The 26,251-nt window shown below is 42.5% G+C and overlaps 1 protein-coding gene across 2 annotated transcripts in view; it reads left to right on the plus strand.

The window, feature by feature from the left end:
* Positions 1-16,881: 16,881 nt before the first annotated feature.
* The window catches only part of MCAM (melanoma cell adhesion molecule), a 117,209-nt gene continuing 107,839 nt past the window's right edge, over positions 16,882-26,251 (plus strand). For both annotated transcript variants that reach the window (XM_063436715.1, XM_063436716.1), the window contains exon 1: positions 16,882-17,002. In XM_063436715.1, the coding sequence (XP_063292785.1) occupies positions 16,957-17,002 (46 nt within the window). In that variant the 5' untranslated portion in view covers positions 16,882-16,956. The remainder of the gene's footprint in view (positions 17,003-26,251) is intronic.

A 26,251-nucleotide genomic window follows, 5' to 3' on the forward strand; every position in this document is an offset into this window, starting at 1 on the left:
AAATTGGCGTTTTTTGCATTTTTCACACACAAACAAGTCCCGAAGTTCAGAAATTACCGAATTTCCGAAGTGTCGAAGTTCCGAAGTGCCGAAATTGCCGAAGTCCCGAATTTCGGAATTCCGAACTGAACCGAAAATGTTTCCCATGCACATGCCTACTCTCTGCACATATATACAGCGATGTTCACTATATATTTGTGAAGTGCAGGTGCAGCCGCGGGCCTCCGGCCCCCTGTATTTGCAGAGGGGGCCCAGCAGACTGCAGCTGCACATTACAGCTCTTCCCTCTCTCTAACTCGGCGAGATGTGCGGCCGTCAGAGCGTTGCCTCTGAACCAGGTAAGAAGCAGGGAGGGGGGAATAACAGATTTTACATTTACATTATTACATTACATGCATACACTAGTAAACACACACACACACTGCATTCATTACACTAACACACACTCTGCATTCATTACACTGACACACACTCTGCATTCACTACACTAACACACATTCTGCATTCACTACACTGACACACACTCTGCATTCATTAGCCCCGGAGGGGGTGGATGGGCCAGGGGGGGCCCAGACCTTGTGCTTTGTCAGGGGCCCCAAAATTTCTGGTGGCGGCCCTGGTCTTATACCTGTCTAATTAGGCATCTGCTTCAGGTGGACAGAGACTGACAGGTGCAGCCACAGGTAAAGTCCAGCCCTCAGTACTGGAGACAAGGCAAGGATAAACATCAGGCTGATCAGGAACTGAAGTGTGATTAGGACACAGAAGGACCACAGTTCAAATCCCCTTAAAGCCACCTGAATGGCATGGTGCCAATCGTGACAGTAACGGCAACAGATTTTCCAGGACATTCTGCGCTGCCAAGTGTCGCTGGATTAACGTGATGGTCGCCTCAGGCCACGGGCAGTCTAACCGTTGACAAGGACCAACTGCCTGTGGGTTTGTCGGTTTTCTGTGGTGGCTACCTGTACAGGATTGGCTTCATGAAGCACCCCTAGCGGTTCTTCCTGGCCCAGTTCAGTAACTTCCCATGCTCGGGAACCAGTGAGGGGACTGGAGTTCCTGACTGATTCCAGTTGGGTCAACGAGGCTCCAGGGGACAATTGCTGCAAAGGTGGCTTACTTGTTTCCAGTGGAAACAACGTGGTCCGGTCTTTTGCTGGGGAACATAGGCTTCGGTCATGGAGGAGAGCGGGTCGTGGAGGAGGGCGATAGTTCCCCCCTGGAGTCGGTATTGATGGTTCAATCCTGGGGGGTTGGACCCGGAGCGAAGAGTAAGAGGTCGTCGGTATCTCACCCAGTCTTTGACCTCAGGAAGCACTAGATTAATAAACTGTTCAAGCAGTAACAACTGTAATACATCCTCTAAGGTGGTGGCTTGGCAGCCAGTAATCCAGTGCAAGACAGTGCATCTGAGTGTATCCCACTCGGTATAGGAGTCTTAATCCACTTTTCTTAGCTCCCTGAATTTTCTGTGGTAGGCTTCTGGAGTAACTGCGCACCGGGCTAAAAGCGCTTCTTTCACCCGCTCATAGCTGTGGTCTATTGGTCTGGTATGGCTTTAAAGGCTTCTGCAGCTTTACCAGACAACTTCCCAGCCAGTATAGGTACCCATTCTTCTTCCGCTACCTTGTGAAGGGCACACTGGCGTTCAAAATTGGCTACATATCCATTAATCTATCCCTCCAATTCTTGAAATGCTCAAATGCAGTAAAGGGTACCTTTCACGGCTCCGGTGCAAAACTGGGGGTGTTTGCAGGAGATCCTCTTGTTCGCTGCAGTTCGAGTATACAAAATTTAAGTTCGCGCTTTTCCCTTGTTTTCGCATCTGCATCACCAAAATAGTTCCATCAAAATGGTGGCAACGGGCGCTCTCTGTTTGGGGGTTCCTGTACGAAAATCACACAATATAGTCGTATGCTTTTAAGTAGTGAATGCTCCCCCCATTCGATAGTTCCTATCACCCGATCGCCGTTCATATAGCTGGTTAGGAACTGGGACGGGCAGCAGCTCTATCTTAACCAGTGTTCGCACGATTGCCTAGCTGACAGAGTTCCAGGCACTCAATGACCATGTACCGCTGCCTGCGTTCGGGAGCCAAAATGGCCACCATCCATTCTGTCGACCACGAGCGTTCGGTTTCACGAAATGGCGGACACCCAGGGGAGCATTTATTAATTGTTTCCTTTGCGGTTTCGCACTTGATAATTGGTGTTCCACGTTCTAATGGGGTGTTGGGTTGGTTCTCGTTCGGTAGCCGAACTAGGGTATTCGAATTAAAATTCATTAAGAGAATGATGCTGAAACAAGTGATGGGGTATTCCTTCACACCCCTTTGTTTTTAACATATAGATGGTAATATAATATCATATGAGTATTACATACCTCAAGAGACATGTCATTAATGCCCAAAATGGGCAGCCCTGCCTGGAAAAGTGGTAAGCTACAGAAAGAAGGGACTTGTCAGCCTGGTGTGACAACATGCCAATCCATTTATTGCAACTTTGCCTCCTGGTTTCTTCATTGATTCTACTGTTTTGACTATACTAATTGGATCCTGTATAGGTGCTGTAACGGAACGCCTGGCACTCCGACTGGGTACCTTCCGTTGACGGATGCTCCTAGTGCTTTCCGAGGGCTCCAAGCACTCCACTAGACACCATAACCACCGCAGACCCCACAAACCATCGCAGCTTGGTTGGAGTCTCGCCGTCTTACACCCACTCTGGACCCAAGACCAGGGTCCAGCTTCCAGTAGGTAGACCTCTCTTGTAATCCAGAGAGCAGGAACAGGAGCAACTCTTACAAGAGCTAGTGCTTATACTCTGGGGAGTATAGTGATTATAGCAATCCCCAGAGTGTGGTTCTCCAATCCCCCAAACATGAGCCAAGACTTTATGAAGGGTGGAACAAGTCTGTTTAATGAAATCAAGCACTTACAATTTATACACACATTTAAACCCCCAACAGCCTCATTTACATACAATTGGTTACATAGATTAATATAGTACAAGGAAGGGTGGGGTCAGACAATAGCAAGGGCTGATGGGAGATTGAGGAGGGACAAAGCAGCTAGTTTAAACTGGTCTGGCAGTGTCCCTGGGAAAATGCCCTGCTTGAGAACAATAGGACAGGAAAAAGGGGGAGGAGAAGAGGCACATACAAGCAATACACTCTAAGAGATAATTGAGGCAGAAACTGTAAAAACTCAATTATCTCCAGGTACAGAAAAACACACAATTTACAAACACCCCAAAAGTACCCCCAAGATCCATGGAAACCCCACAAGAGTCACATCCTCGAACAGCCCTGATCTGGGTGACCAACATATCCAAAAATCACCCAGATCGGTTCAGTGGTTTTGTTTTTCCATGGAAGTCACTTTTTAACATGTGTTTTTGCAGGGTCCATAATCCTGGGGCAAGAGGCTGGCAAGCAGGCCTCTCCAAATCCCAGTGACGAAGGTGCTTTCGTCACAGGTGCCCCTGGGCATTAACTTTGTGTGGCACGGGTACTACTTACAGACTGTTTTAAACAGCATCCCTGGCAACCCCAATCAGGGCAGACCATGCACAAAGTGATGCTGTAGTGCTCTCTGCATGGTTCTGGTGCCCTCAGCTCAGCACAAGTGTAACGTCAGGGAACCAACCCAGGACTGGAGCCTCAAATCAGAAGGCTCCCCCAGAGCCCAGGATTGTAGGGAGGCATGATAATGTATGCCATGAAGATTTGCCCCTAGAAATGCTTAACTATTAAATTGTCATTGCATTTTAATTAGCATGAGGAGACTGAATACAAAGGGTAAACAGTGGATGGGTGGCACCAGTGGAGCACAGTTGCTTTCTATCCTCTAAGATTCTATATGGAAACACTTAGCAACCTGCAGGTGTTTTATGCAGATGGTAATCATACTGGTGCAAAGCAGATTACATTGCTGTGCACTAAGCCTGTGAGAAATGGAGGGGGGTAAAGAGTGTGATTTTGTACGTTTTTTTGTACTCGTATATTTTCCATTAGGAAATTAGCTTTTTTTTTATAAGATAAGAACCCTATATGTTATAGTGAGACTTATGTCTTTTTTGCCCATGCACCTGCTTCACCCCTTTTTTTGTCACTATGCGCAGGCCCTACTTCAAGACAAAATTTCCACTAGCCACTGGCAAGTGAAAATCTAGCCCTGGTGAGAGAAATTCATCCTGGTGTTATGTGCAGGGGAAGCGGGTATAATGACAACATATCCTCCCTCTCTAACAACAAACAAAGCCCTGGCACCTACGCAGTCCTGACTGTTTTTTTACCCATTTCGTTTATGGGAGTTAAATGGCTGCCTGGTGTCTCAGGGGTATACTTCTGGTGGTGCTCACCCTCTCAATACACTGGGAAAATCACACTTTCATGCGATTTAGAAAATGCCATGTCTAATATTGCTATATTACACTATAGTAACCAGAACAACTACCTATGGGAAAGCATTGGATTGGCCAAAAATCTGAAATTCTGATGATGTCAGCAAGGAGGCGGATTGGGGCGTGGCCAGCATTGGCGGACATGCGCAATGCTGGAAATAAGGTGAGTTTTAACATTTTCTAAGGGGGCTATGGTAGGGCAAATCACCTAACTGGTGGATTAAACACTATAGGGTCAGGAATACATGTTTGTGTTCCTGACCCTATAGTGTTCCTTTAATATTGTGATACATTTCACAGCCCTAGTCTTCATCGATAGAAAACCAAAACTTTAAATTGTAACATTAAGGGGATACTATATGCCCTATACCAGGGGTAGGCAACCTTTTTGCAGCACTGTGCCGAAATATGATTGTGATGTCCCATAGCGTGTCGGTCCTATTTCTTTAAATTGAGGTGTGCATGTTGCCATATACTGCTTGTGTTATTTATACTGCATTTGCTTTGTATCGTTGTATTTGTGCGTATATGAGCTATTATATTGTATATGTTCATTAATAGTTTTTGGTATCATGTATAATACCTATGAATTTGAGCTGTGTATGGGGGCTGCTTGTGGAATTGTGTGTGGATGGATATGTCACATTGTGTATTTGGTAGTGTGTGTATGTGTGGGGCTGTTTGGGGTATTGCATGTGAGAGGCTGCATGTGGGGTTGTGTGCATGTATGTGGATTGTTGGTGGTGGTGTGTTTGTGCGGACTGTGTGTGTGTTTGTATTATTTGTATGAGGGGAGGGTTATTCTGCAGGTCTGAGGCTTCCCTGGGTTCCAGTGAGGACCAAGCTGGCCAGGTACAGCTCAAGGACAGAAGCTGCAACAGGAAGCTGTGGGCTGCTTTACTGCATTCATAAGTGCTGGGAGGAAGTGATCTGAGATCACTTCTTCTATGTGCTCCAATGCATAAATTGAGGATTGTCCATCACCACCTTTTCATATTAACAGATATCTGAAGTTTCATTGGGACTCCTGACAGGCCAGAGCATGTTTGGCTCTTGTAGCCTTGAGTGCCGTGCAAAGGCACCTCGAGTGCCGTGCATGGCACTAGTGCCGTAGGTTGCCTACCCCTGCCCTATACTATCCCCTTGAAGGTTACATTTTAAAGTTTTGATTTTCTCTGGGTGAAAACTAAGGCGTCAAAACAACTTTCAGCTTAATCAAGTAGTTTTCTATAAATCATGCCCCTGCAATCTCACTTCAAATTCTCTGCCATTTAGAAGTGAAATCACTTTTGTTTCTGTTTATGCAGCCCTAGCCACACCTCCTCTGTCTGCATGAAACAAAAGTATAATTTTCATTTTCAATCAGAAGTTAACTTGCTTTAGAAGTTTTTACCACCTGCTCTGTAAATTGAACTTGAATCACACACAGGAACTAGGATGCGTTTAACAGACCAGTAGCTATGGAATTCTAGATTAAACATACTGTGCAATAGAGGAACCTAAAATATATAGATTAGTGTTTAAGAAGGCTGTACAAGTCACATGCAGAGAGGTGTGACTAAGGCTGTATTAACAAAGTGATTTTACTTATAAATGGCATAGAATTGAGTAGTGACACTGCAGAAGCATGATCTATACATCAAAGCTGCTTCATTAAGCTAAAGTTGTTTTGTTAAGTATGGTGTCTTTTTAAACTTAAAAAAAAATACTAAATTAATAAATGAGTTGCAGAATACACATATTTTCTCTTGGGATAACCACATGTATATGGAGATAGAGGTATTTTCCCTCTAAATAACCTGACCCAATGTTTTTTTCAAAAGTGCCTGTGGCAAACTCACCCCTTTAAGGGAGTTTGCCAGGAGTTTTTGGAGGGGCCTGCTTGCCCGCCTCCTGCCCTGTGACTATGGCCCCTGGGGGAATTGCCCTTAAAAGACATTATTTGGGCATAATGGATTTTTTCTATTGCGCTAGTGCTAGTGATTTTGTGGGAATGAATGGGAGTGTTTTACTACATATTACGTGTTGGATTGGTTGTTCTTCAAAACCCTGTGGGCGGTACTATGTGTGTAAAATGTGCATAAAAGCAGAGTGGTTCATTAAAACTTCAGTTCTACTTCACCCTCAATTTGGAGTGCTGTCTCTTATTGGGGGAATCTGCTACAAGGGATTGCTATGCTAGTCACACTCTCTTGCTATATCACTACTAAGCTCTTGTAAAAGCTGGTTCCTGTATTGCTCTCTGAAGGAGTCAGCGGTGGTTATGGTGTCGGCTGGAGTGCTTGGAGCCCTCAGGAAGCGCTAGGAGCATCAGTCAACGGAGGTACCAGTCAAGGTGCCCGTCGATCCATTACAGTGCCCATACAGTGCCCATATAGATCTTAAGAGGGGACTTCCTAATGTGATAGTTTTATTTGTGGGTAGCACTAAATAGCATAAGTCATAATATATTTTTTTCCTATTGGCCCAGACTAATTCTTGCCCCCAATCTGATATGTTGGAAGTCTTCAAGGACTTGAGTAGAAAACCAATGTCAATCAGGGTATAATAAAGTAGATTTAAAAACAAGATTTTGAGCATCACTGACTTTTTAATTATTTGGCAGCTATCCTTGGAAACATTTGTACTGATGGATTGGTTATCTCATTCAACTCTGCACTGTTTTTCTTATCAATAATGTCAGTCTCTTTTACCCTTATCTGCCTAACACAGTTCCCCTTCTGTCATGATCAGGACAGACATATATGAATTTGTTTATTAGTTTCACTAAATGGGATCTATCATGTTCTATATGTTTGTGTGTATTTAAATGTATGTAGGAGTGTCAAAATAATTACAGTTGTATTGATCATTGCATCTAGGGACTTATTTTGTCACTTGTGTGTTTCATTCTATTGAAAGCATTAAGCCATAAAAGAGCAAATATGATTATTGAGTTTTCTGTTAAGCTGTTGGCAGTGCAAAGCTATATTATCCTAATGCAATAGGGACGTTAAAGGGACACTACAGTCACCAAAACAACTTAAGCTTAATGAAGCAGTTTTGGTGTATAGATGATGCCCCATGCTGAGTCTCACTGCTCAATTATCTACCATTTTTGAGTTATGCCACCTTAGTCACACCTCCCTGAATGTGACTAACACAGCCTTCCTAAACACTTCCTGTAAAGAATCATCTAATGTTTACACTTCTGTTATTGTAAAGTCTGTTTAGTTAGAATTTCCTATCTCCTGCTCTGTTAATAGCTTGCTAGACTCTGCAGGAGCTGCCTGCGTGTGATCAAAGTTTAATTTGCAAGTGTCCCTTCAAAAAAAATAAAAGTCAAAAATTACAGAAATACATGCATCTGCTGCAAATTTAAAGGTAGTGTACTCAATACGTTCAGAGCTAAAAGGCAGCTTTGAAGTTTGATCTACATAGGTTGCTATAGACTTTGAAAGAACGGGTCCACTATTTACAGTTTCTCTGCACAGAAGCAGAAGGTCTGAATGGAACCCAGGCAGAGAAATATATTCCTCTGCAGAATTCTAAGCAGTATTTGAACAAAAGTATATCTTGAAGCTGATTAACACAGCTTTTATTTCCTTATAAGTTGTGAATTTTTATTCTGTTATGTTTAAAGCGATCACAATCCATTTAAAAAATAAAAAAATACATACTTTAGAGCTGTAATTGGTAAAATATAGAGGGTTTATTTTATCAAATTCATACCAGAAATATTATTTTATTTTTTTTAAAGGCACAAAAATAAATAGGAAATTGTATCATCCTGGGTTTTTTTTGTGTGGTGTAAATTTTGCTGTTTAGTTCCCGACGGAGGCTGCTACCTGGCAAGATGTTTCCTGAGGGAAGTGATTGTTCTCAGAGAATGCTGCCCTACACTATGCATTCATCAGAAGCATCATCAACTAAAGACGACATCTGGTCAACCTGTTTAATTTTTCAGAAAGAAATCTACATTTAAAACCTGTTCTGCAGTACTTTCAAATGCATTGCGTTTCACTGTTTGAGGCAGTAAAATTATGAATGGGAAAGTCATATAAGCAACTTTTGACAGCTTTTAGCTTATTAGTGCATAAAAGACAAACAATCTACATCAATTGTGACACTCTTAAAGGAAAACTATCAACAAAATGCTCATATGCTAACATAGTGTTTAGTGCATTATTTTGTAAGGAATGATTTGTGTGTGTTACAAAATAATACACACAGAAAGAAGCTATTGATGTTGTTATTACTTGTATGAAGCCCACAATGTCTAAATTACAATCTCCCCCATTTGTAGTGTGAGGACAGTAAAGAATCTAAAGATCAGTTTGTTTGATCAGCCACATGATTATTTGAGCCCTGTATGCGATGTCGGCGCAACCATAAGGTGGGACAGGCGATGCAATTATTGTGCACCTGCCCAGGGGGAGCAGTTTTCAGGATGACCAGCAGGAAAGAAGCGCACAGCACAGTGCCCCCTTTTCCTGTCGGTTACTTCATGTAGCGTGGCCGATTGGACCACGGTGGGGGATCTTCTGTATCCTCTACATGGTCTGACAGGAAGGCTGTGGGTGAAGAGTCACACACAATTGTTGTGGGGGGAGTAAGAGACATACTGAGGGGCTGGGGGAAGTAAGAGACAAAGGGCTGGAAGAAAAAGAGATACACAAAAGGGCTGGGTAGAAGCAAGAGACACACACAGGGGCTGTGGGAAGTAAGAGACACACAAAGGGTAAAAATGGAATTTTAAAAAAACTAAAGAAGGTATTAGACACAAAGAGTGGATAAGAAACGCAAAAGGGGGTAAGCAATTCAAGAGGGATGTAAAAAGACACACAGGTGAAAATGCTTTGTTTTTTGCGGGGGGAGGGGAGAAGGTGCAGCAAAATGAATCTTCGCCTCCCAAAAAAACCCTTGCACTGGCCCTGTCTGTATTTTCTCCCTGCAAAATTAGGTTTGTCTTATAACTTTATAACTACAGGCCTCCCAACTGTCCCGATTTTGGTGGGACAGTCATCCCAAAGTGGATAGGTAAGTTGACAAACTGTTTTAAAATGTTTTTACTCTAAGAGGTGCCAGGGAACACATTGTACCATAACCACTACAGGCTATTATTGTTATAGTGCTTACAGTGTTCCTTTAAGTGATCTCTCTTTGAACAATTAACAGTTAGCAATTCTGCTAATGCAACCTGTCATTTCTGCTGCATGTACACATTGTTAAGCACTAGTTAGTTTAAAGGTCCCCACAAAGAAATGGAATCAATAACACTGTTAGATCTTGCCTTTATCTTTCCATCAATCCATAAACACGACTGGACAACATAAAGGCCCCGTACTCCTAATATATTTCTAAAGCTTTCTCTGTCTCTGCTGCACATGCACACAGACAATCCATGTGTCCTGTATATCAATATTCCACCTGCGCAAATGTTTGTTTCTACCAAAGCTGCTTTAACTATGATTTTTTACCCTTTAGCATTAAAGGGACACTATAGTGACCAGAACAACTATAGCTCAGTGTAGTTGTTCTGGTGGGTATAGTCAGTCCCGGCAGGCATTTTCGTGTAAACACTGCCTTTTCAGGGATAGGGCAGTGTTTACATTGCTGCCTAGTAGCATCTCTAGTGTCAGTCACTCAGACGGTCATTAGATGTGCTTCCTGGGTCAGTGCACTGACATCCAGCATATCCACGCTCTGCATAAAGACGCTAAACGCTGTCCATAGAGATGCATTGGTTCAGCGCTTCTCTATGAGGAGATACTGATTGGCGCAGTAAAGCATTTTGTGCATTAGCCTCCCAATGCTTTCCTACGGGAAAGTATTGGATTGTCTGAGAACGTCAATTCTGGGGAGGAGGAGCAGGTGCCGGACCAGCGCCGGCAGACACGAGCAGCGCTATAATAAAGTCACGTTTATATACTATTTAGGGGGGCCAGGAACCAAGATAGTGTTTTTAACACCATAGGGTCAGGAATGCATATTTGTATTCATGACCTTATAGTGTTCCTTTAAAATAGTTAACATAGTGTGTCAAGTGGAAAGGTGTCATATATGTTTGGCTCTCAAGTGGGCGTTGTACTTATTGTATTCAAAAACACTTATAAGGAGGGATCCTGCTCCTTTTGATATACTTTTTTTCTTCAATCCTTTGAGTCATATTATATCCTTCCTGTACCATTGCTGTCTCAGGACAAAGGAAGGATCTGATGTGTGATCTTTCAGAACAACTCCTTAAAAGGTGGTTACACATACAAAACAATGGCGTTTCCTAAACTAATTTAAGTTGAGAATTTAGTACAGTACCAAGAGCCTTTGGCATGACATAACTTCTAGAAATAGCATTATTTTGATAAAAGGATCTAAGGGATTGAAACTTCTGGCACTTGGTGTGGTACAAGCATATCTTCACTGTATGGAAATGGCCTTTTACCAGATAGAATACTAGACAGGGAAATACAAAGGAGGATTTTAGGGGTCTGTAAATATTTATTGTATTGTATTATTGCATTTTTCATAGTGCATAAGATATGATATATTTTTTAGTTGTACAAGAATTTAGATGTTGCGATGCACATAAATGGAATTCTGAAACAGGGCTCTTATTCAACGGACTGTTGTATATTTCAGTTTATAGGAAAGATTATGGCAATATATTCCACGGCCCCTCTGACGTCACTGGGGCCACGCGCAGCCCAATCACAGGCTGATAGAACCATTTCGCCAGCGTGTGCACTCTGGTCTAGCAAGGGGCAGGGAGGCAGAGGGAGTGGGGTGGAGTAAGGTTTTTTTTGTTTTTTTTAAATCAATGTGGAATGAGGGAGGTAGGTGGGAGGGGAGAGTTAACTTTGCTTGCAAGGGAAGTATTTCTATTTGTGTTGTCAGTATGCAGTGCGCGTTGACAACAGATGTATTTTATGCACAGAATTGATATTGCTGGGCTGTAACAGAGTGTGGACTATCAATGTCACGTGTGCTGGGGGTGCAACTAGCCCCAGTACACAATTACAAAAATCTCAATATGTGCAGTGCTTAAAGCTGAACCACTGCACATACATACTCCTACCACCATGATAACTTCAAATCACTAAAGTGGTCGTGGTGCTTGGAGAAACCCTTTGACGAACGTTTCCAGCTTTGGCTATTTTGAAATTCACTAGGTGTGCAGGATCCCCCCTTATAAGTGTTTTTGAATACAATAAGTACAATGCCCACTTGAGAGCCAAACATATATGTCACCTTTCCACTTGACACACTATGTTAACTATTTTAAAAGAACACTATCAGGTCAGGAATAGAAATATGCATTTGTGACCCCATGGTGTTATCAAATACTATTTTGGTCCCTGGCCCCCCTAAATAGGGTATAAACGTGACTTTATTCCAGTGCTGCTTGCGTCTGCCGGCGCTGGCCCGGCACCTGCTCCTCCTCCCTGGCTGAAATCATCAGAATTGACGTTCTCATCCGATCCAATACTTTCCCGTTATTCCCTTTACTGAATAACCTTGTGAGAGACCTAGGCGCACATAACTTGGCCCAGTGCATGCTGCAGGTGCATTAATGTTTTTTTTTAAAAGGGTGATATACATTGTTAACAGAAACGTGATGCAAAGTTTGAAAAGTCAGGCAATCACTATGGAAACAGATGGAATTAGCAGAATGGTCTATTGATTTTAATGGTTATAGCTCTTGACTTACAAATATACTAGATTGTAAGAACATATTAAACCTGGATTAAAATATGCATTTTACAGGAATGGGAGTTTGTTGGTGATTTATATATGTTACATAGTTAACAGAGGAAAGCAAATCCAAGTCAACATAATTCATACCTATAATATTAACCCTTTTATAACCAAATATCCTGCTTCACAGGGTTTACATCAATCAGTGATAATCACCCATTATCAAAACCTATCACCCTCAAAATATCACTGCCATGTCTCTCCACACTGCAGAGTTTCAAACCCTGCTTGTTTATATCAAGATCTTTATACTCCTCACCCGAATCACCCACTGAATGTATCGCCCACTGAATGTGTCACCCACTGACTGTATCACCCACTGAATGCATCACCCACTGAATGTATCACCCACTGACTGTATCGCCCACTAAATGTATCTCCCACTGACTGTATCGCCCACTGAATGTGTCACCCACTGACTGTATCACCCACTGAATGCATCATCCACTGAATGTATCACCCACTGAATGTATCGCCCATTAAATGTATCGCCCACTGACTGTATCGCCCACTGAATGTGTCACCCACTGACTGTATCACCCACTGAATGTGTCACCCACTGACTGTGTCGCCCACTGACTGTATCGCCCACTGACTGTATCACCCACTGAATGCATCTTCCACTGAATGTATCACCCACTGAATGTATCACCCACTGACTGTATCACCATCCACTGAATGCATCATCCACTGAATGTATCGCCCACTAAATGTATCGCCCACTGACTGTATCGCCCACTGAATGTGTCACCCACTGACTGTATCGCCCACTAAATGTATCACCCACTGAATGTATCGCCCACTGAATGCATCGCCCACTGACTGTATCACCCATTGACTGTGTCACCCACTGACTATATCATCCTTCCACTGAATGTATCGCCCACTGAATGCATCGCCCACTGATTGTATATCCATCCACTGATTGTATCTCCATCCACTGAATGCATCGCCCACTGAATGCATCGCCCAGTGAATGTATCACACACTGAATGCATCGCCCACTGACTGCATCTCCCACTGAATGCATCGTCCACTGATTGTATCTCCATCCACCGAATGCATCACCCACTGATTGTATCTCCATCCACTGAATGCATCGCCCACTGAATGTATTGCCCACTAATGTATCGCCCACTGATTGCATCGCCCACTGACTGTATCGCCCACTGAATGTATCGCCCACTGAATGTATCACCCACTGACTGTGTCACCCACTGACTGTATCATCTGCCCACTGAATGTATCGCCCACTGAGTGCATCGCCCACTGACTGTATCGCCCACTCACTGTATCGCCCACAGAATGCATCGCCCACTGAATGCATCGCCTACTGAATTTATCGCCCACTGAATGCATCGCCCACTGAATGTAATGCCCACTGAATGTATCGCCCACTGAATGTATTGCCCACTAATGTATCGCCCACTGATTGCATCGCCCACTGACTGTATCGCCCACTGAATGTATCGCCCACTGAATGTATCACCCACTGACTGTGTCACCCACTGACTGTATCATCTGCCCACTGAATGTATCGCCCACTGAGTGCATCGCCCACTGACTGTATCGCCCACTCACTGTATCGCCCACAGAATGCATCGCCCACTGAATGCATCGCCTACTGAATTTATCGCCCACTGAATGCATCGCCCACTGAATGTAATGCCCACTGAATGTATCGCCCACTGAATGTATCGCCCACTGAATGTATTGCCCACTAATGTATCGCCCACTGATTGCATCGCCCACTGAATGTGTCACCCACTGACTGTATCACCCACTGACTGTGTCACCCACTGAATGTATCACCCACTGACTGTATCACCCACTGAATGTGTCACCCACTGACTGTGTCGCCCACTGACTGTATCGCCCACTGACTGTATCACCCACTGAATGCATCTTCCACTGAATGTATCACCCACTGAATGTATCACCCACTGACTGTATCACCATCCACTGAATGCATCATCCACTGAATGTATCGCCCACTAAATGTATCGCCCACTGACTGTATCGCCCACTGAATGTGTCACCCACTAACTGTATTGCCCACTAAATGTATCACCCACTGAATGTATTGCCCACTGAATGCATCGCCCACTGACTGTATCACCCATTGACTGTGTCACCCACTGACTATATCATCCTTCCACTGAATGTATCGCCCACTGACTGTATCACCCACTGACTGTATCACCCACTGAATGCATCATCCACTGAATGTATCACCCACTGAATGTATCGCCCATTAAATGTATCGCCCACTGACTGTATCGCCCACTGAATGTGTCACCCACTGACTGTATCGCCCACTGAATGTGTCACCCACTGACTGTATCACCCACTGACTCTATCACCCACTGAATGTATCACCCACTGACTGTATCACCCACTGAATGTGTCACCCACTGACTGTATCGCCCACTGACTGTATCGCCCACTGACTGTATCACCCACTGAATGCATCTTCCACTGAATGTATCACCCACTGAATGTATCACCCACTGACTGTATCACCATCCACTGAATGCATCATCCACTGAATGTATCGCCCACTAAATGTATCGCCCACTGACTGTATCGCCCACTGAATGTGTCACCCACTGACTGTATCGCCCACTAAATGTATCACCCACTGAATGTATCGCCCACTGAATGCATCGCCCACTGACTGTATCACCCATTGACTGTGTCACCCACTGACTATATCATCCTTCCACTGAATGTATCGCCCACTGAATGCATGCCCACTGATTGTATATCCATCCACTGATTGTATCTCCATCCACTGAATGCATCACCCACTGAATGCATCGCCCAGTGAATGTATCACACACTGAATGCATCGCCCACTGACTGCATCTCCCACTGAATACATCGTCCACTGATTGTATCTCCATCCACCGAATGCATCACCCACTGATTGTATCTCCATCCACTGAATGCATCGCCCACTGAATGTATTGCCCACTAATGTATCGCCCACTGATTGCATCGCCCACTGACTGTATCGCCCACTGAATGTATCGCCCACTGAATGTATCACCCACTGACTGGTCACCCACTGACTGTATCATCTGCCCACTGAATGTATCGCCCACTGAGTGCATCGCCCACTGACTGTATCGTCCACTCACTGTATCGCCCACAGAATGCATCGCCCACTGAATGCATCGCCTACTGAATTTATCGCCCACTGAATGCATCGCCCACTGAATGTAATGCCCACTGAATGTATCGCCCACTGAATTTATCGCCCACTGAATGTATTGCCCACTAATGTATCGCCCACTGATTGCATTGCCCACTGACTGTATCGCCCACTGAATGTATCGCCCACTGAATGTATCACCCACTGACTGTGTCACCCATTGACTGTATCATCTGCCCACTGAATGTATCGCCCACTGAATGCATCGCCTACTGAATTTATCGCCCACTGAATGCATCGCCCACTGATTGTATCTCCAGCCACTGAATGCATCACCCACTGAATGTATCACCCACTGAATGTAATGCCCACTGAATGTTATGCCCACTGAATGTATCGCCCACTGAATGTATCGCCCACTGAATGTATTGCCCACTAATGTATCGCCCACTGATTGCATCGCCCACTGACTGTATCGCCCACTGAATGTATCGCCCACTGAATGTATCACCCACTGACTGTGTCACCCACTGACTGTATCATCTGCCCACTGAATGTATCGCCCACTGAGTACATCGCCCACTGACTGTATCGCCCACTGACTGTATCGCCCACTCACTGTATCGCCCACAGAATGCATCGCCCACTGAATGCATCGCCTACTGAATTTATCGCCCACAGAATGCATCGCCCACTGATTGTATCTCCAGCCACTGAATGCATCACACACTGAATGTATCACCCACTGAATTTATGACCCACTGAATGTATCGCCCACTGAATGTATCGCCCACAGAATGTAACGCCCACTGAATGTATAGCCCACTGAATGTAACGCCCACTGAATGTATCGGCCATTGAATGCATCACCCACTGAATGTATCGCCCACTGAATGCATCACCCACTGAATGTATCGCCCACTGAATGTATCGCCCACAGAATGTAACGCCCACTGAATGTATCGCCCACTGAATGTATCGCCCACTGAATGTATCGCCCACAGAATGTAACGCCCACTGAATGTATCGCCCACTGAATGTAACGCCCACTGAATGTATCACCCACAGAATGTAACGCCCACTGAATGTATCGCCCACTGAATGTAACGCCCACTGAATGTATCGGCCATTGAATGCATCACCCACTGAATGTATCGGCCATTGAATGCATCACCCACTGAATGTATCGCCCACTGAATGTATCGCCCACAGAATGTAACGCCCACAGAATGTAACGCCCACTGAATGTATCATCCACTGACTGTATCACCTACTGATTGTATCTCCATCCACTCCAGTTCTTTACCTGTCTTCAGCATCACTTTCTGCTCCCACTCACCCCACCCTTCCCCCTGCATCTTCTTCCCCCTCTGTCTGCTTGTCACTATTATTACTTATTTACATCTTTTAAAAGAAAAAAAAAAAGGGTGGGGGTTAATAACCATATTAGCAAAAGAAGCTGCTGTTCAGTGATTACAAGGTTTTTTTTTCTCCCACATCCAGCATCCCTCCCTCCCTCTTAACTCTCTCCCCCCCTCCCTCCCTCCCCCGCCCTCCCCCTCTCTCTCTCTCTCTCCCACCTGACGTCAGTCAGTCTACTCTCTCAGTCTTTCTCAGTCACTGCAGGGTGCTGCTGTGCTGTGTGCAGTTAGAAGGACCATGGATTTTCTGATACTGCTATCCTTGTGCCTAGTCAGCTGGAGAGGTAATGGAGATCTATTCTGTTAGAGGAGGGATGGACAGAACCATCAACACACTGTCTATCTGTGCTCAGATCAATGATTATCATATAGTTAACCCTTAACTGTGAGGGACATGCAACACACAGCTTTGGGTGCCCACCACACTTTTACTAAAAAGGTGAATTCTGAATGAAGATTTCATTTACAGTAAGAAAAAAAACCCCACTGTGGTTTAAAGAGAATGTATTGATTATTTATAAACATTAAGCTCTGTGTGATGGGGGTTATGTTCCCACTATAAATCCGATTTACAGGAGTTCTTTTATTCAGCTACATAAGGTAACTTTTGTATTTGAAAGGATTTAAGATTCATGGTAGACTTTTTGCTGAGCTCAGGAAATGTAAGAAGTTTTTTTCAAGCTGGGCAATATGTAGGTTCTTACATCACATATTGACATTAGGAGGTGCGGTTAGATGTATAAATGGACCAGAAGTGATACAGGCATTAGATCAGGGTTAAGATTTTGGCTATCATTCGTTGTGTACCTTTGTGCGTGTTTTACGGGCAATCACTGATAGGTTAGGCTTTATGGTGAATGCTGGTGCAGCGTTTCTAAACATTTAATTGGTTTCCATGGTGACTGTTCCAACTAGGCTCCAGAATTGTTCTTTTAAGTAAACACTACACAGTGATGTGCTTGACTGGGACTGTATTACTCTATTTGTGTTAGTACCTTTCTCTCTTATGCAGCTGTCTATGCACAAGTATTTTCACTGTGTATGTGAATGTTTTTCATATTCACTGTGCACAAATATAAATCTGATTTGTATGTCTGATGATCACTTACATCTACAATTTCTATGTTTCTATGTACTACTTTTTATAAGCTGGGCAAGCTTTGTCTATAGTCTCATTTTGTTCTATTCTAGAGAGACAAAGGGTACTTGGTTTTACCTGTATTTTTTTTTTTTTCAAATAAAGACAAAACATTTATGAGCTAAAATATATATAAAAAAAGTTTTAAAAAAAATCACATTCACTTAATGAAGTGTAAAATTGGTTAGAACTTTAGAAAGTTCTCATGAAATCAAGCAACTCCAGTGTACACCTGTCCTCTTATGTTTAAGTCATTGTTTGTGTTGTGTGGGGGGTTGATTGCTGTCATATTTGCTCTTCTCTGTGTTTTTATAAAGTTATATATTAAACTATGATTTTGTGTTACCTGGGTATAAATATATGCTTTTCTCTCTCTGGCTGCCTGCATGATTCTTTATGTTTTCACTCTGGGCATTGCTGTTAGACAGTGTGTGATTATGATCCTTCATTGCTTTGTAAGTGAATGTTAGCAAGTGGAATGTTGTGACTGATGCTGTGTATGATACATGCACTGTGAATGAGTGACATCTTGGTTCAGTACATTTTTTGGTTATTCATTTTGATGGGTGTACCCCCCTGCTTCACCCCACCCTCTGTTACTTCTCCTTGTCCTTTCTTCTTCTGTTCTGACACACTAGCCAAATTGTCCATCTTTTGACTTATACTGATGCATATTTAGAAATTCCAATAGGATCTCCCTATTCATAAACTGGACGCAAATGACCGCATGTCGTTATTCTCGACACGCCATCATTATAATAGGGATTTAGTGACGCCAGCATTCCCATCCCAAATTCTCATTTCAGTGCCCTCTTATCATAGAATAGATTCATGGAGCACCCTTCCTTCCTCGTATTACAGTCCTCATTATTCTGGTGTTAAATGACGCTATCTGCCCCCGCTGCCTGTGACCCCAGTATAATTATATAGGGGATTCCAATGTCCTCATAATACAAACAGCTCCAATGTTCTCTAAAATTATGCAAACTCTCTCAGAGATGCTATTATGAAAAGAAGTTCCCATGTCCCCACTTTGTAATGAGAGATCCACTGTGGTGGAATCTCAGTAAAAATAAATTTACTAGGACAAGATTGCCATGTGGCATATGTGTAAATGTTGTATCAGTTAGTTAGTTTCACGTAGCTAAGATACAATCAACACCGTATTGAGCAAATGCAGGAATGCAGAAACTGAAAACACTTCCCCCCTCCTCCATTGTTCTGGGTGAGCCATGTGGTCTAACAAGTAAGGGAAGTTAGGCTTTGTTCAGCTGATTGTGTAAAGAATATATGTGGGTAGAGTTAACTATAGGAGGAGCTATATGTCTATATCATGCATTTACACAGTCAGTTCTGGGCTCAGATCTTGTTGTATTTTGGTGACATAAGTCCCTCTGAGCCCCGGTCGGTGAATCGAATAAAGAATCTCTTCCTTCCTGAAGAAACCTGTGTCCACTTCTCTGTGCTTGGCTTCCGTCAGTTTCTCCGGTATCACCACCACTTTTTCTTAAAAGAAAGTATTATTATTTCACTCTCATTTAAGCACGGAATTACAAGATTTTCTATTAATTCTATTCAATAAACAGTTATACGTTCCAACAGATGTAAACTCATTATGAGGCCCCTTTAAAATGTTATCACGCAGAATACTCACATCTATAACCGTCTATTCATTTTGTTGAACTTGTAGACTCTTCTTCAGTTGTGCGGATAAAATCAATTTATTAACGTTGAGATTATTTGAAAATTACTGTAATAATCACTTAATATGACCTTCATAGAACAAATTACAGTGCGCGTCTCTCTGTTGTCTTTCTCAGACACGTACATGCCCCACACCTGTTGAGATATCATCATGTGCACATATATTTAAAGTGACACTGCACACAAACTAGTGAACTTGCTCTCTTAGTATATTCCTTTAACTTCAATAATTATGTAATGTGCATAAAATAGTTGTAGATCGCTGATCCAGGATTAAAAAAATATTATTCAGAAATTATTCCTTTTTATAATGGGTTTCGGACAGTTAAAATGGAAGCAGGTGTGCAACACGATTTTCTTTTGAAATGCCAAATTGGCACGAGAAAAATGCCATAAAATATTCAAATTCAAACAAAAAGAGAATCCCCACTTTTTGAAAATTAAAAATAAAATTCATCCATGTCGGAATCTCGCATCTCAAATTGACCGAGCTGAATTAAATGAAAATTTTGGAAGAAATCTGCTCCCAGCTCAATCATGGAAGGTTTCCTCCAGATTTTGTGCAAAATCATTTTTGGAAGCAGTGGGGTTCCATGACAATAGAAACCCCAGAGATGCTCAGAGAATATTTCAACATGTGTATTTATTTGGAGTTTCCATATAAGGAATATCAACTTTATAATATTTATACAACCAAACTCGTCTACCGGAGAATAAACTCCAGTGTTTCCTATAAAGTCCCCAAGACAGATGGAAAACCACATTTCAGATTGCAAGAAGCTCGAAATTTTATAGCACAACCCCACATCCCAATTTAAATCTTCTCCCCCTGATTTTTTTTTTGTACATTACTCTGTAGAACCCCAGTTTGTTGTTTAAATAGACAACGTTTAAAGTGCTTTTTGACAAACATGGTTCTGTTAGTCCTCTTCCATCCAAGTGATCCTCATGCTGGTCAAACTAATCTCTGCTAAGAACATGTACACATGGCTAAAATGCCTCTACTGTAATAGCCTCACTCATGTTGCATTTTACACAAGAGGTCCTTCTATAAATTGCCTAATTCCACAATATAATGCTGCATTGTTAGTAAAATCTAAACTTGAGAGTGGAGCAACAGTGCTTTATGTTTTTTTATTTAATGTTTTCTCTCTTATTATATAGACCAGTGTTTCTTTATTAGACATTAACAATGGCTTGTTGACCCACTCTCAAACTGCAGATTTGTCCATTGCAGTGAGGTTAAAAGTACTGCTGCAGTAAATGTTTTATTGAGGTTGCCCAGTACCGTTGTGGTTGTTGAAACCAGTATTAACCTATTGAAAATAGAATGTGGATCCATTTTGGATCCCGACCAAGGGATACCACTGGTATAGAAAGGTATACTTAATGTATTCATTTGTGGTGATGCTGTTTTAGCAAACTAATTAGGGCTATGTTCTTCTTCCAATCAAAGCAGGCAGTTATCAAATAATTAACTCTTATCAAAGAGCACCAGATTAAACTTGTTTTTTGTTTCTGAGTGATTGTCAAGGAGGAGAGCAAATAGGATATAGCACTTTAGATATTGTTATCTATGATGTAAATGGTGTTCATTCTAAGTTAAAGTTCAACTTTCAATGATAATCCACAATATGTAAGATGATACACGTTCGTTGTTCCCAGAGATGTTACTGGTTGGTGCAAACTTTGAACATGCCTGAGTCCCGGAGGTTCCTCGCCATTGGTCCCATGTTTTCCTTATGATCTAGCAATGTGGAGCAGGAGAATGGAGAGAGGTTCCTTCCTCTCTTGCATGCACTAGTCCAGAGAGAAGATGCTCTGCTATGACATAATCCCTTCCGCCTTAGTCTTTACCAGCTAATAGCTGCTAAAGAATGCAGATACTGATCTCTACCACATGGAGCACAAGACCACAGACCATGCGTTTAGATTCCAAAGGTTATGTACAGTAAGTAGAAGGGGGGTATTTCTAGTCAAACTGCAGTGAGGTTCTAAAAATATGTTTGCTCTGCTACCTTTTATTCTCATAATACCATTGTGTACTTATGGCGCATTTGAACTAGAGCATACAAAATGTATCCGAAGGTTGCCTACCCCTGAGCTACGCAGACCATAGAATAATCTGTGTTTTCCCCATGTCTTCAATAACGATGTAAGTAATTATAAAAATATGTATTGTAAGTGGAAATACACAAATAAAAATTAGAAGAAAAAAAACTTAAACGGACTGTCTAAGCATAAAAAAAAACATCACCCTATTGCAGTGATTTTGGGGCATAGATGCTGCCTCTGCAGAAAAACACTGTTAAAGGAAATCTATATACCTATATTGTTAGCAATACACAAATCTTTATTCCCCTCTCCCCCTCCAGAACTAAAATGTTAAAAAAATCCTTTCGTTACTTACTTGATTTTAGCACCGTTGTCCGTGGCGCTAGGTCAGCGCTCCGTTTCCTCCAAGTGCCGCAAGGGCATTAGACCCTCCCAATGGGGATTTTACTAGTGCTGGATGTCCAGCGTCAGTTAGGTGACCAAGAGTCCATTAGCAACCTGGAAGCACCTTGAGTGCTTGTTTTTATTATGGCTTTTACTGTAGGAAAGCATTGAATCAATTCTGTCCTTTGGTGATTTTCAACATGCTGGATGTCCTCATTTAAAGCGTGTCATTTTATTGAGTTCAATTCCATGTGAATCAAGTAAGCGCCTCTAACGGCTGTCTGGTAGACAGCTACTAGAGACTGTCTTGAAACTGCAGTGTAAACATTGCAGTTTATCAAAAATTGCAATGATTTACACTGCAGGACTAAGTGGGACTGGGACACTGTACCCAGGCCACTTCAATGAGCTGAAGTGGTCTGGGTGACTATCGTGTTACTTTAAAATGTAGCTGTTTCCACACCTACCAGTGGCTGTCAGACAACCACTGGGGGTGGATTCCAGACTTAAATAGATGATTTGTTTTATTTTATATGATGTCTGGAAGTGTGCTTTTGAAACTGGAAGTTTTTATTTTCTACAATTCTTTTTTTTTTTTTTTTTTTTTTTTTATCAGTAGAAATAGTTAAATGTATCACTGTCTTTTGTTTGCAATTTGAGATTTACTGGATTTCATTCACCATTTCTTACTGCAAGTCCATAAATTATACAAGTTATAATTGCTCCTACAAGTGAAATGTTTTGCTAATTGTTAAAAATGTACAAATTCTGATATCATTTTGATCGAATTTTGCATTTACTATTTCAATATGCAGTTTGCAGTCCATTTATTAATATAATATTTGGTTTTAACCCCTTAAGGACCAAACTTTTGGAATAAAAGGGAATCATGACATGTCACACACGTCATGTGTCCTTAAGGGGTTAAAGTAGTAAAGCAGTTGTTTTTTTTTTTTTGTAGGAAACATGATCATTTTATATTTAAATAAAGGGGGACATTCACTGGTGGAACGCAAGTGGTGCAGTGGATAACAATGGGTCTTTCAATGTCAGTTCCTTACTTATAGAGCCCTGCGTTCTCTGGTTTCAGAGGCTGCTGCTGGGACTCTGCAACTGGAAGTTTGGCACAGTATATATTTACAGCGCTTTGAAACTTTTGCTATCTGAAAGACACGAGGGCTGCTTTTAGCAACAGTTAACACATACATCCAGAGAAACAGCTGCAGCATTGCTTGAAACATTGGTTTTGTCTTCTCTAGAATCATGTTGAGGTCAACATTGCTTGATAGAATAAAACCCTTTCAAAACAAATATTTTAAATCAGTAAGGTCAAATTATTTTTTAATCATGGTAGCACTCAATATTTGCCATTTTTTGTGTTTATTACATTATTTGGGAACTTTAAAAGATGTGTGACAAAGAGTCCCTAGGACTTTTGTGACCTCTTCGAATTTTGGATTGTGTCCAGATTCCCAAGCTTACTTAGTCCACATGGATGTGTCTCCAGTTTACCTAGGAGACTATGTACTAGAACTTTTTAGGTTTAAGGCACCCTTAATATTTCAATATTTTTCCATGACACCCCAATTCAAAACAATTTTCTAGTTTAAGTATATGTACAGTGCTGCAGCATATACTGGGCCCCTAATCTTGGGAGTGGCACTGCTGGATTATTTAAAGAAACAATCCAGGCACAATAACCACTACATTACGTTGTAGTGGTTATGGTGCCAGTAGTGCCGTAGTGCCCTCCCAAGGTAAGTAGTCAAACTTACCTGGGGTCTGCCGGGATAGCTGCCGGTTCTGCTGTAGTGTGTGGGGGGTTCAATATGTGTGTGTGAGGGGTGCAATATGTGTGTGTGAGTGGTGGAGTGTGTGTGTGAGGGTTGCAGCTTGCGTGTGTGTGTGAGGGGTGCGTGTGCATGTACAGGGGTGCAGTGTGCATGTGTGTGTAAGGGGTGCAGTGTATGTACAGGGGTGCATTGTGTTTGTGAAGGATGTAGTTTGTGTGAGTGTATGTGGGGTAGTTTGTGCATGAGGGGTACAGTGTGTGTGTGAGGGGTACAGTGTGTGTGGGGCAGGTTGTGTGAGGGGTACAATGTGTATGTATGGGGGGGCAATGTGTGTGTATGGGGGCAGTGTGTGTGTATGGGGGGTAATTGTGTATATGTGGGTTAATTGTGTGTATGGGGCTAGTGTATGTGGGGCTGTGTGTGTGTATGGGGGCGTAATTGTGTGTATGGGGGGGTAATAGTGTGTGTATGGGGAATCTATTGTGGGGTCTGTGGGTGTAGGAGGTCAAATTAATAAATTTCTACTTTTATTTTTTTTTAAATAAAAAATAAAAATGATATCCCCCTCCCTGCTTACCTTTGCCTGGGAGGGGGGACATTTCCTGTAATCCCTGGTGGTCCGTGGGTAAGCCCTGGTGGTCCTGGTGGTGACAGTAAACTCTAGCAGCCTCAGGAGCTGCTAGAGTTCACTCTCGCGAGATTTGGAGCATTGCCGTGGTAACCGCTGCAATGCTCCGAGCTCGCAAGAGGAGAACCCGGGTTCTCCTCTCGGAGCGTCCTCTCTCCCTCCCCTGTCGGCTGTCAGCAAAGTGCTAGCGGGCCGGTGAGCGAGATCTCTGATCTCCCCTCCGGTCCTGCAGAGCCGGCAGGGGAGAGCACAGTTCCCGGTGCTATTATTATAGCACCGGGAAAATATCTGGTGGTTGGGGTGCCGCGGCACACAGTTTGGGAATCGCTGTACTAGAGGTTTATTATTTTTCTAGAGTGGTGTTTCCCAACCACATCCTCAACGATTTCCAACAGTTGAGAATTTAGGGATTTCCCTGTTCTGTTCCAGTGGAGATATTGATAAAATATAGCCTGATACAGATCTGTTTTTATATGTCAGTTATATACTGATATTTGACAATTCCGTACGTATATGTGTATGTGTACATACCTGCTTGTAACCTGCCTCCCAATCAGCAAACTGTGAATCAGGACACTGGCCGACACTGGCGGGAGGGGGAAAAGGGGAGGCAGGTTAGTGTCGTGGTTGCATGACTAGCGCTACACACTTTTAGGGACATCTGGGAACAAAGTTGGGATATGACCTAAAAATCGTGATTGTCCTGCGGAAAGTGGGATGATTTGAGGCCTGTTGTAATGTGTTTAAATCTTTGGCAAAGGTGAGTGTATGGAGCTGTGTAAATGCATGCAGGGCTAAAGGGTCACTTTAGGCACGCAGACCATTTTATCTCAATGACGTGGTCTGGAGGCATTGGCCCTTTAGTTTCAGTCCTGCACTCTAAAACATTGACAGTGTTTTCTCTGCAGGGCTAAATACACCTGTAGTGACTGTGGTGCTAACCGCTAAGAGAGGGTACTTCCGTGGCAATGACCCAGTTTGATTCAGATATCTGACATTCGACGTTGAACGTCATCAAATGCTGATCATAGGTGATTTATTGGATACACTGCTTCCCTATGAGAAGCATTTCTTGCCATGTGCTTCTCGTCCCCAAAATTCTGCTAGTGATGCCAACGGACAAATAGTAAAAAAAGCATTTATCAATAGGTGTTAGCTGTAAATGTAATGGTTGCTATGGGCCCGCTAAATCGGATTGAGTTGCTAAAACTTATATATATCTAATGTAATTGGATTCAATATTCGAACCACTTTTTTCAGCCTTGGAAAACCTTCAATAGGAAAAACATTGATCCTGACCGTGCAGTTTCAGTAGCCAATAAACTGCTGATAAAACATACCTGCTGGAATGTAATCAAGGCCATTGTTATATATAAACAGAGAAACTCTGGGGTAAAGTTCTAAAAGTGAAGAAAATAGAATGGACATTCCATAACATTCATTGTTAATTGCTCCACTTACAGTGCTTTGACCCTGAATCATTCTTTATGCACAGCTTGCCATGTTTTATTGGTTATTTAATGTTGGTTTCAAGGCTTTCATGGACTCATGAAGCTCATTTACAAAAGTCTTAGATAATTATGTACTGTTAAACAATGGAAAAACACATAGTGCTGGCATTTAGGATGTCAAGTTAGCTTCATTTTCTTTGATTAATTACTTTTTCTGTATGGTTTTTATATTTAACACAGGTTTTAGGTGTATAATTATGCTTTTCATGATACCATCTGTATTTTTTAATTACTGTTTAAAGCAACACTCTGGCTTAGATAAATACATGTATTTATATTTCTGAAATGTTGTGAAGAGTATTTAGATTACTGCCTCCTTC

The sequence above is a fragment of the Pelobates fuscus genome, chromosome 11 (assembly GCF_036172605.1).
Source record: "Pelobates fuscus isolate aPelFus1 chromosome 11, aPelFus1.pri, whole genome shotgun sequence".
Lineage (NCBI taxonomy): Eukaryota > Metazoa > Chordata > Amphibia > Anura > Pelobatidae > Pelobates > Pelobates fuscus.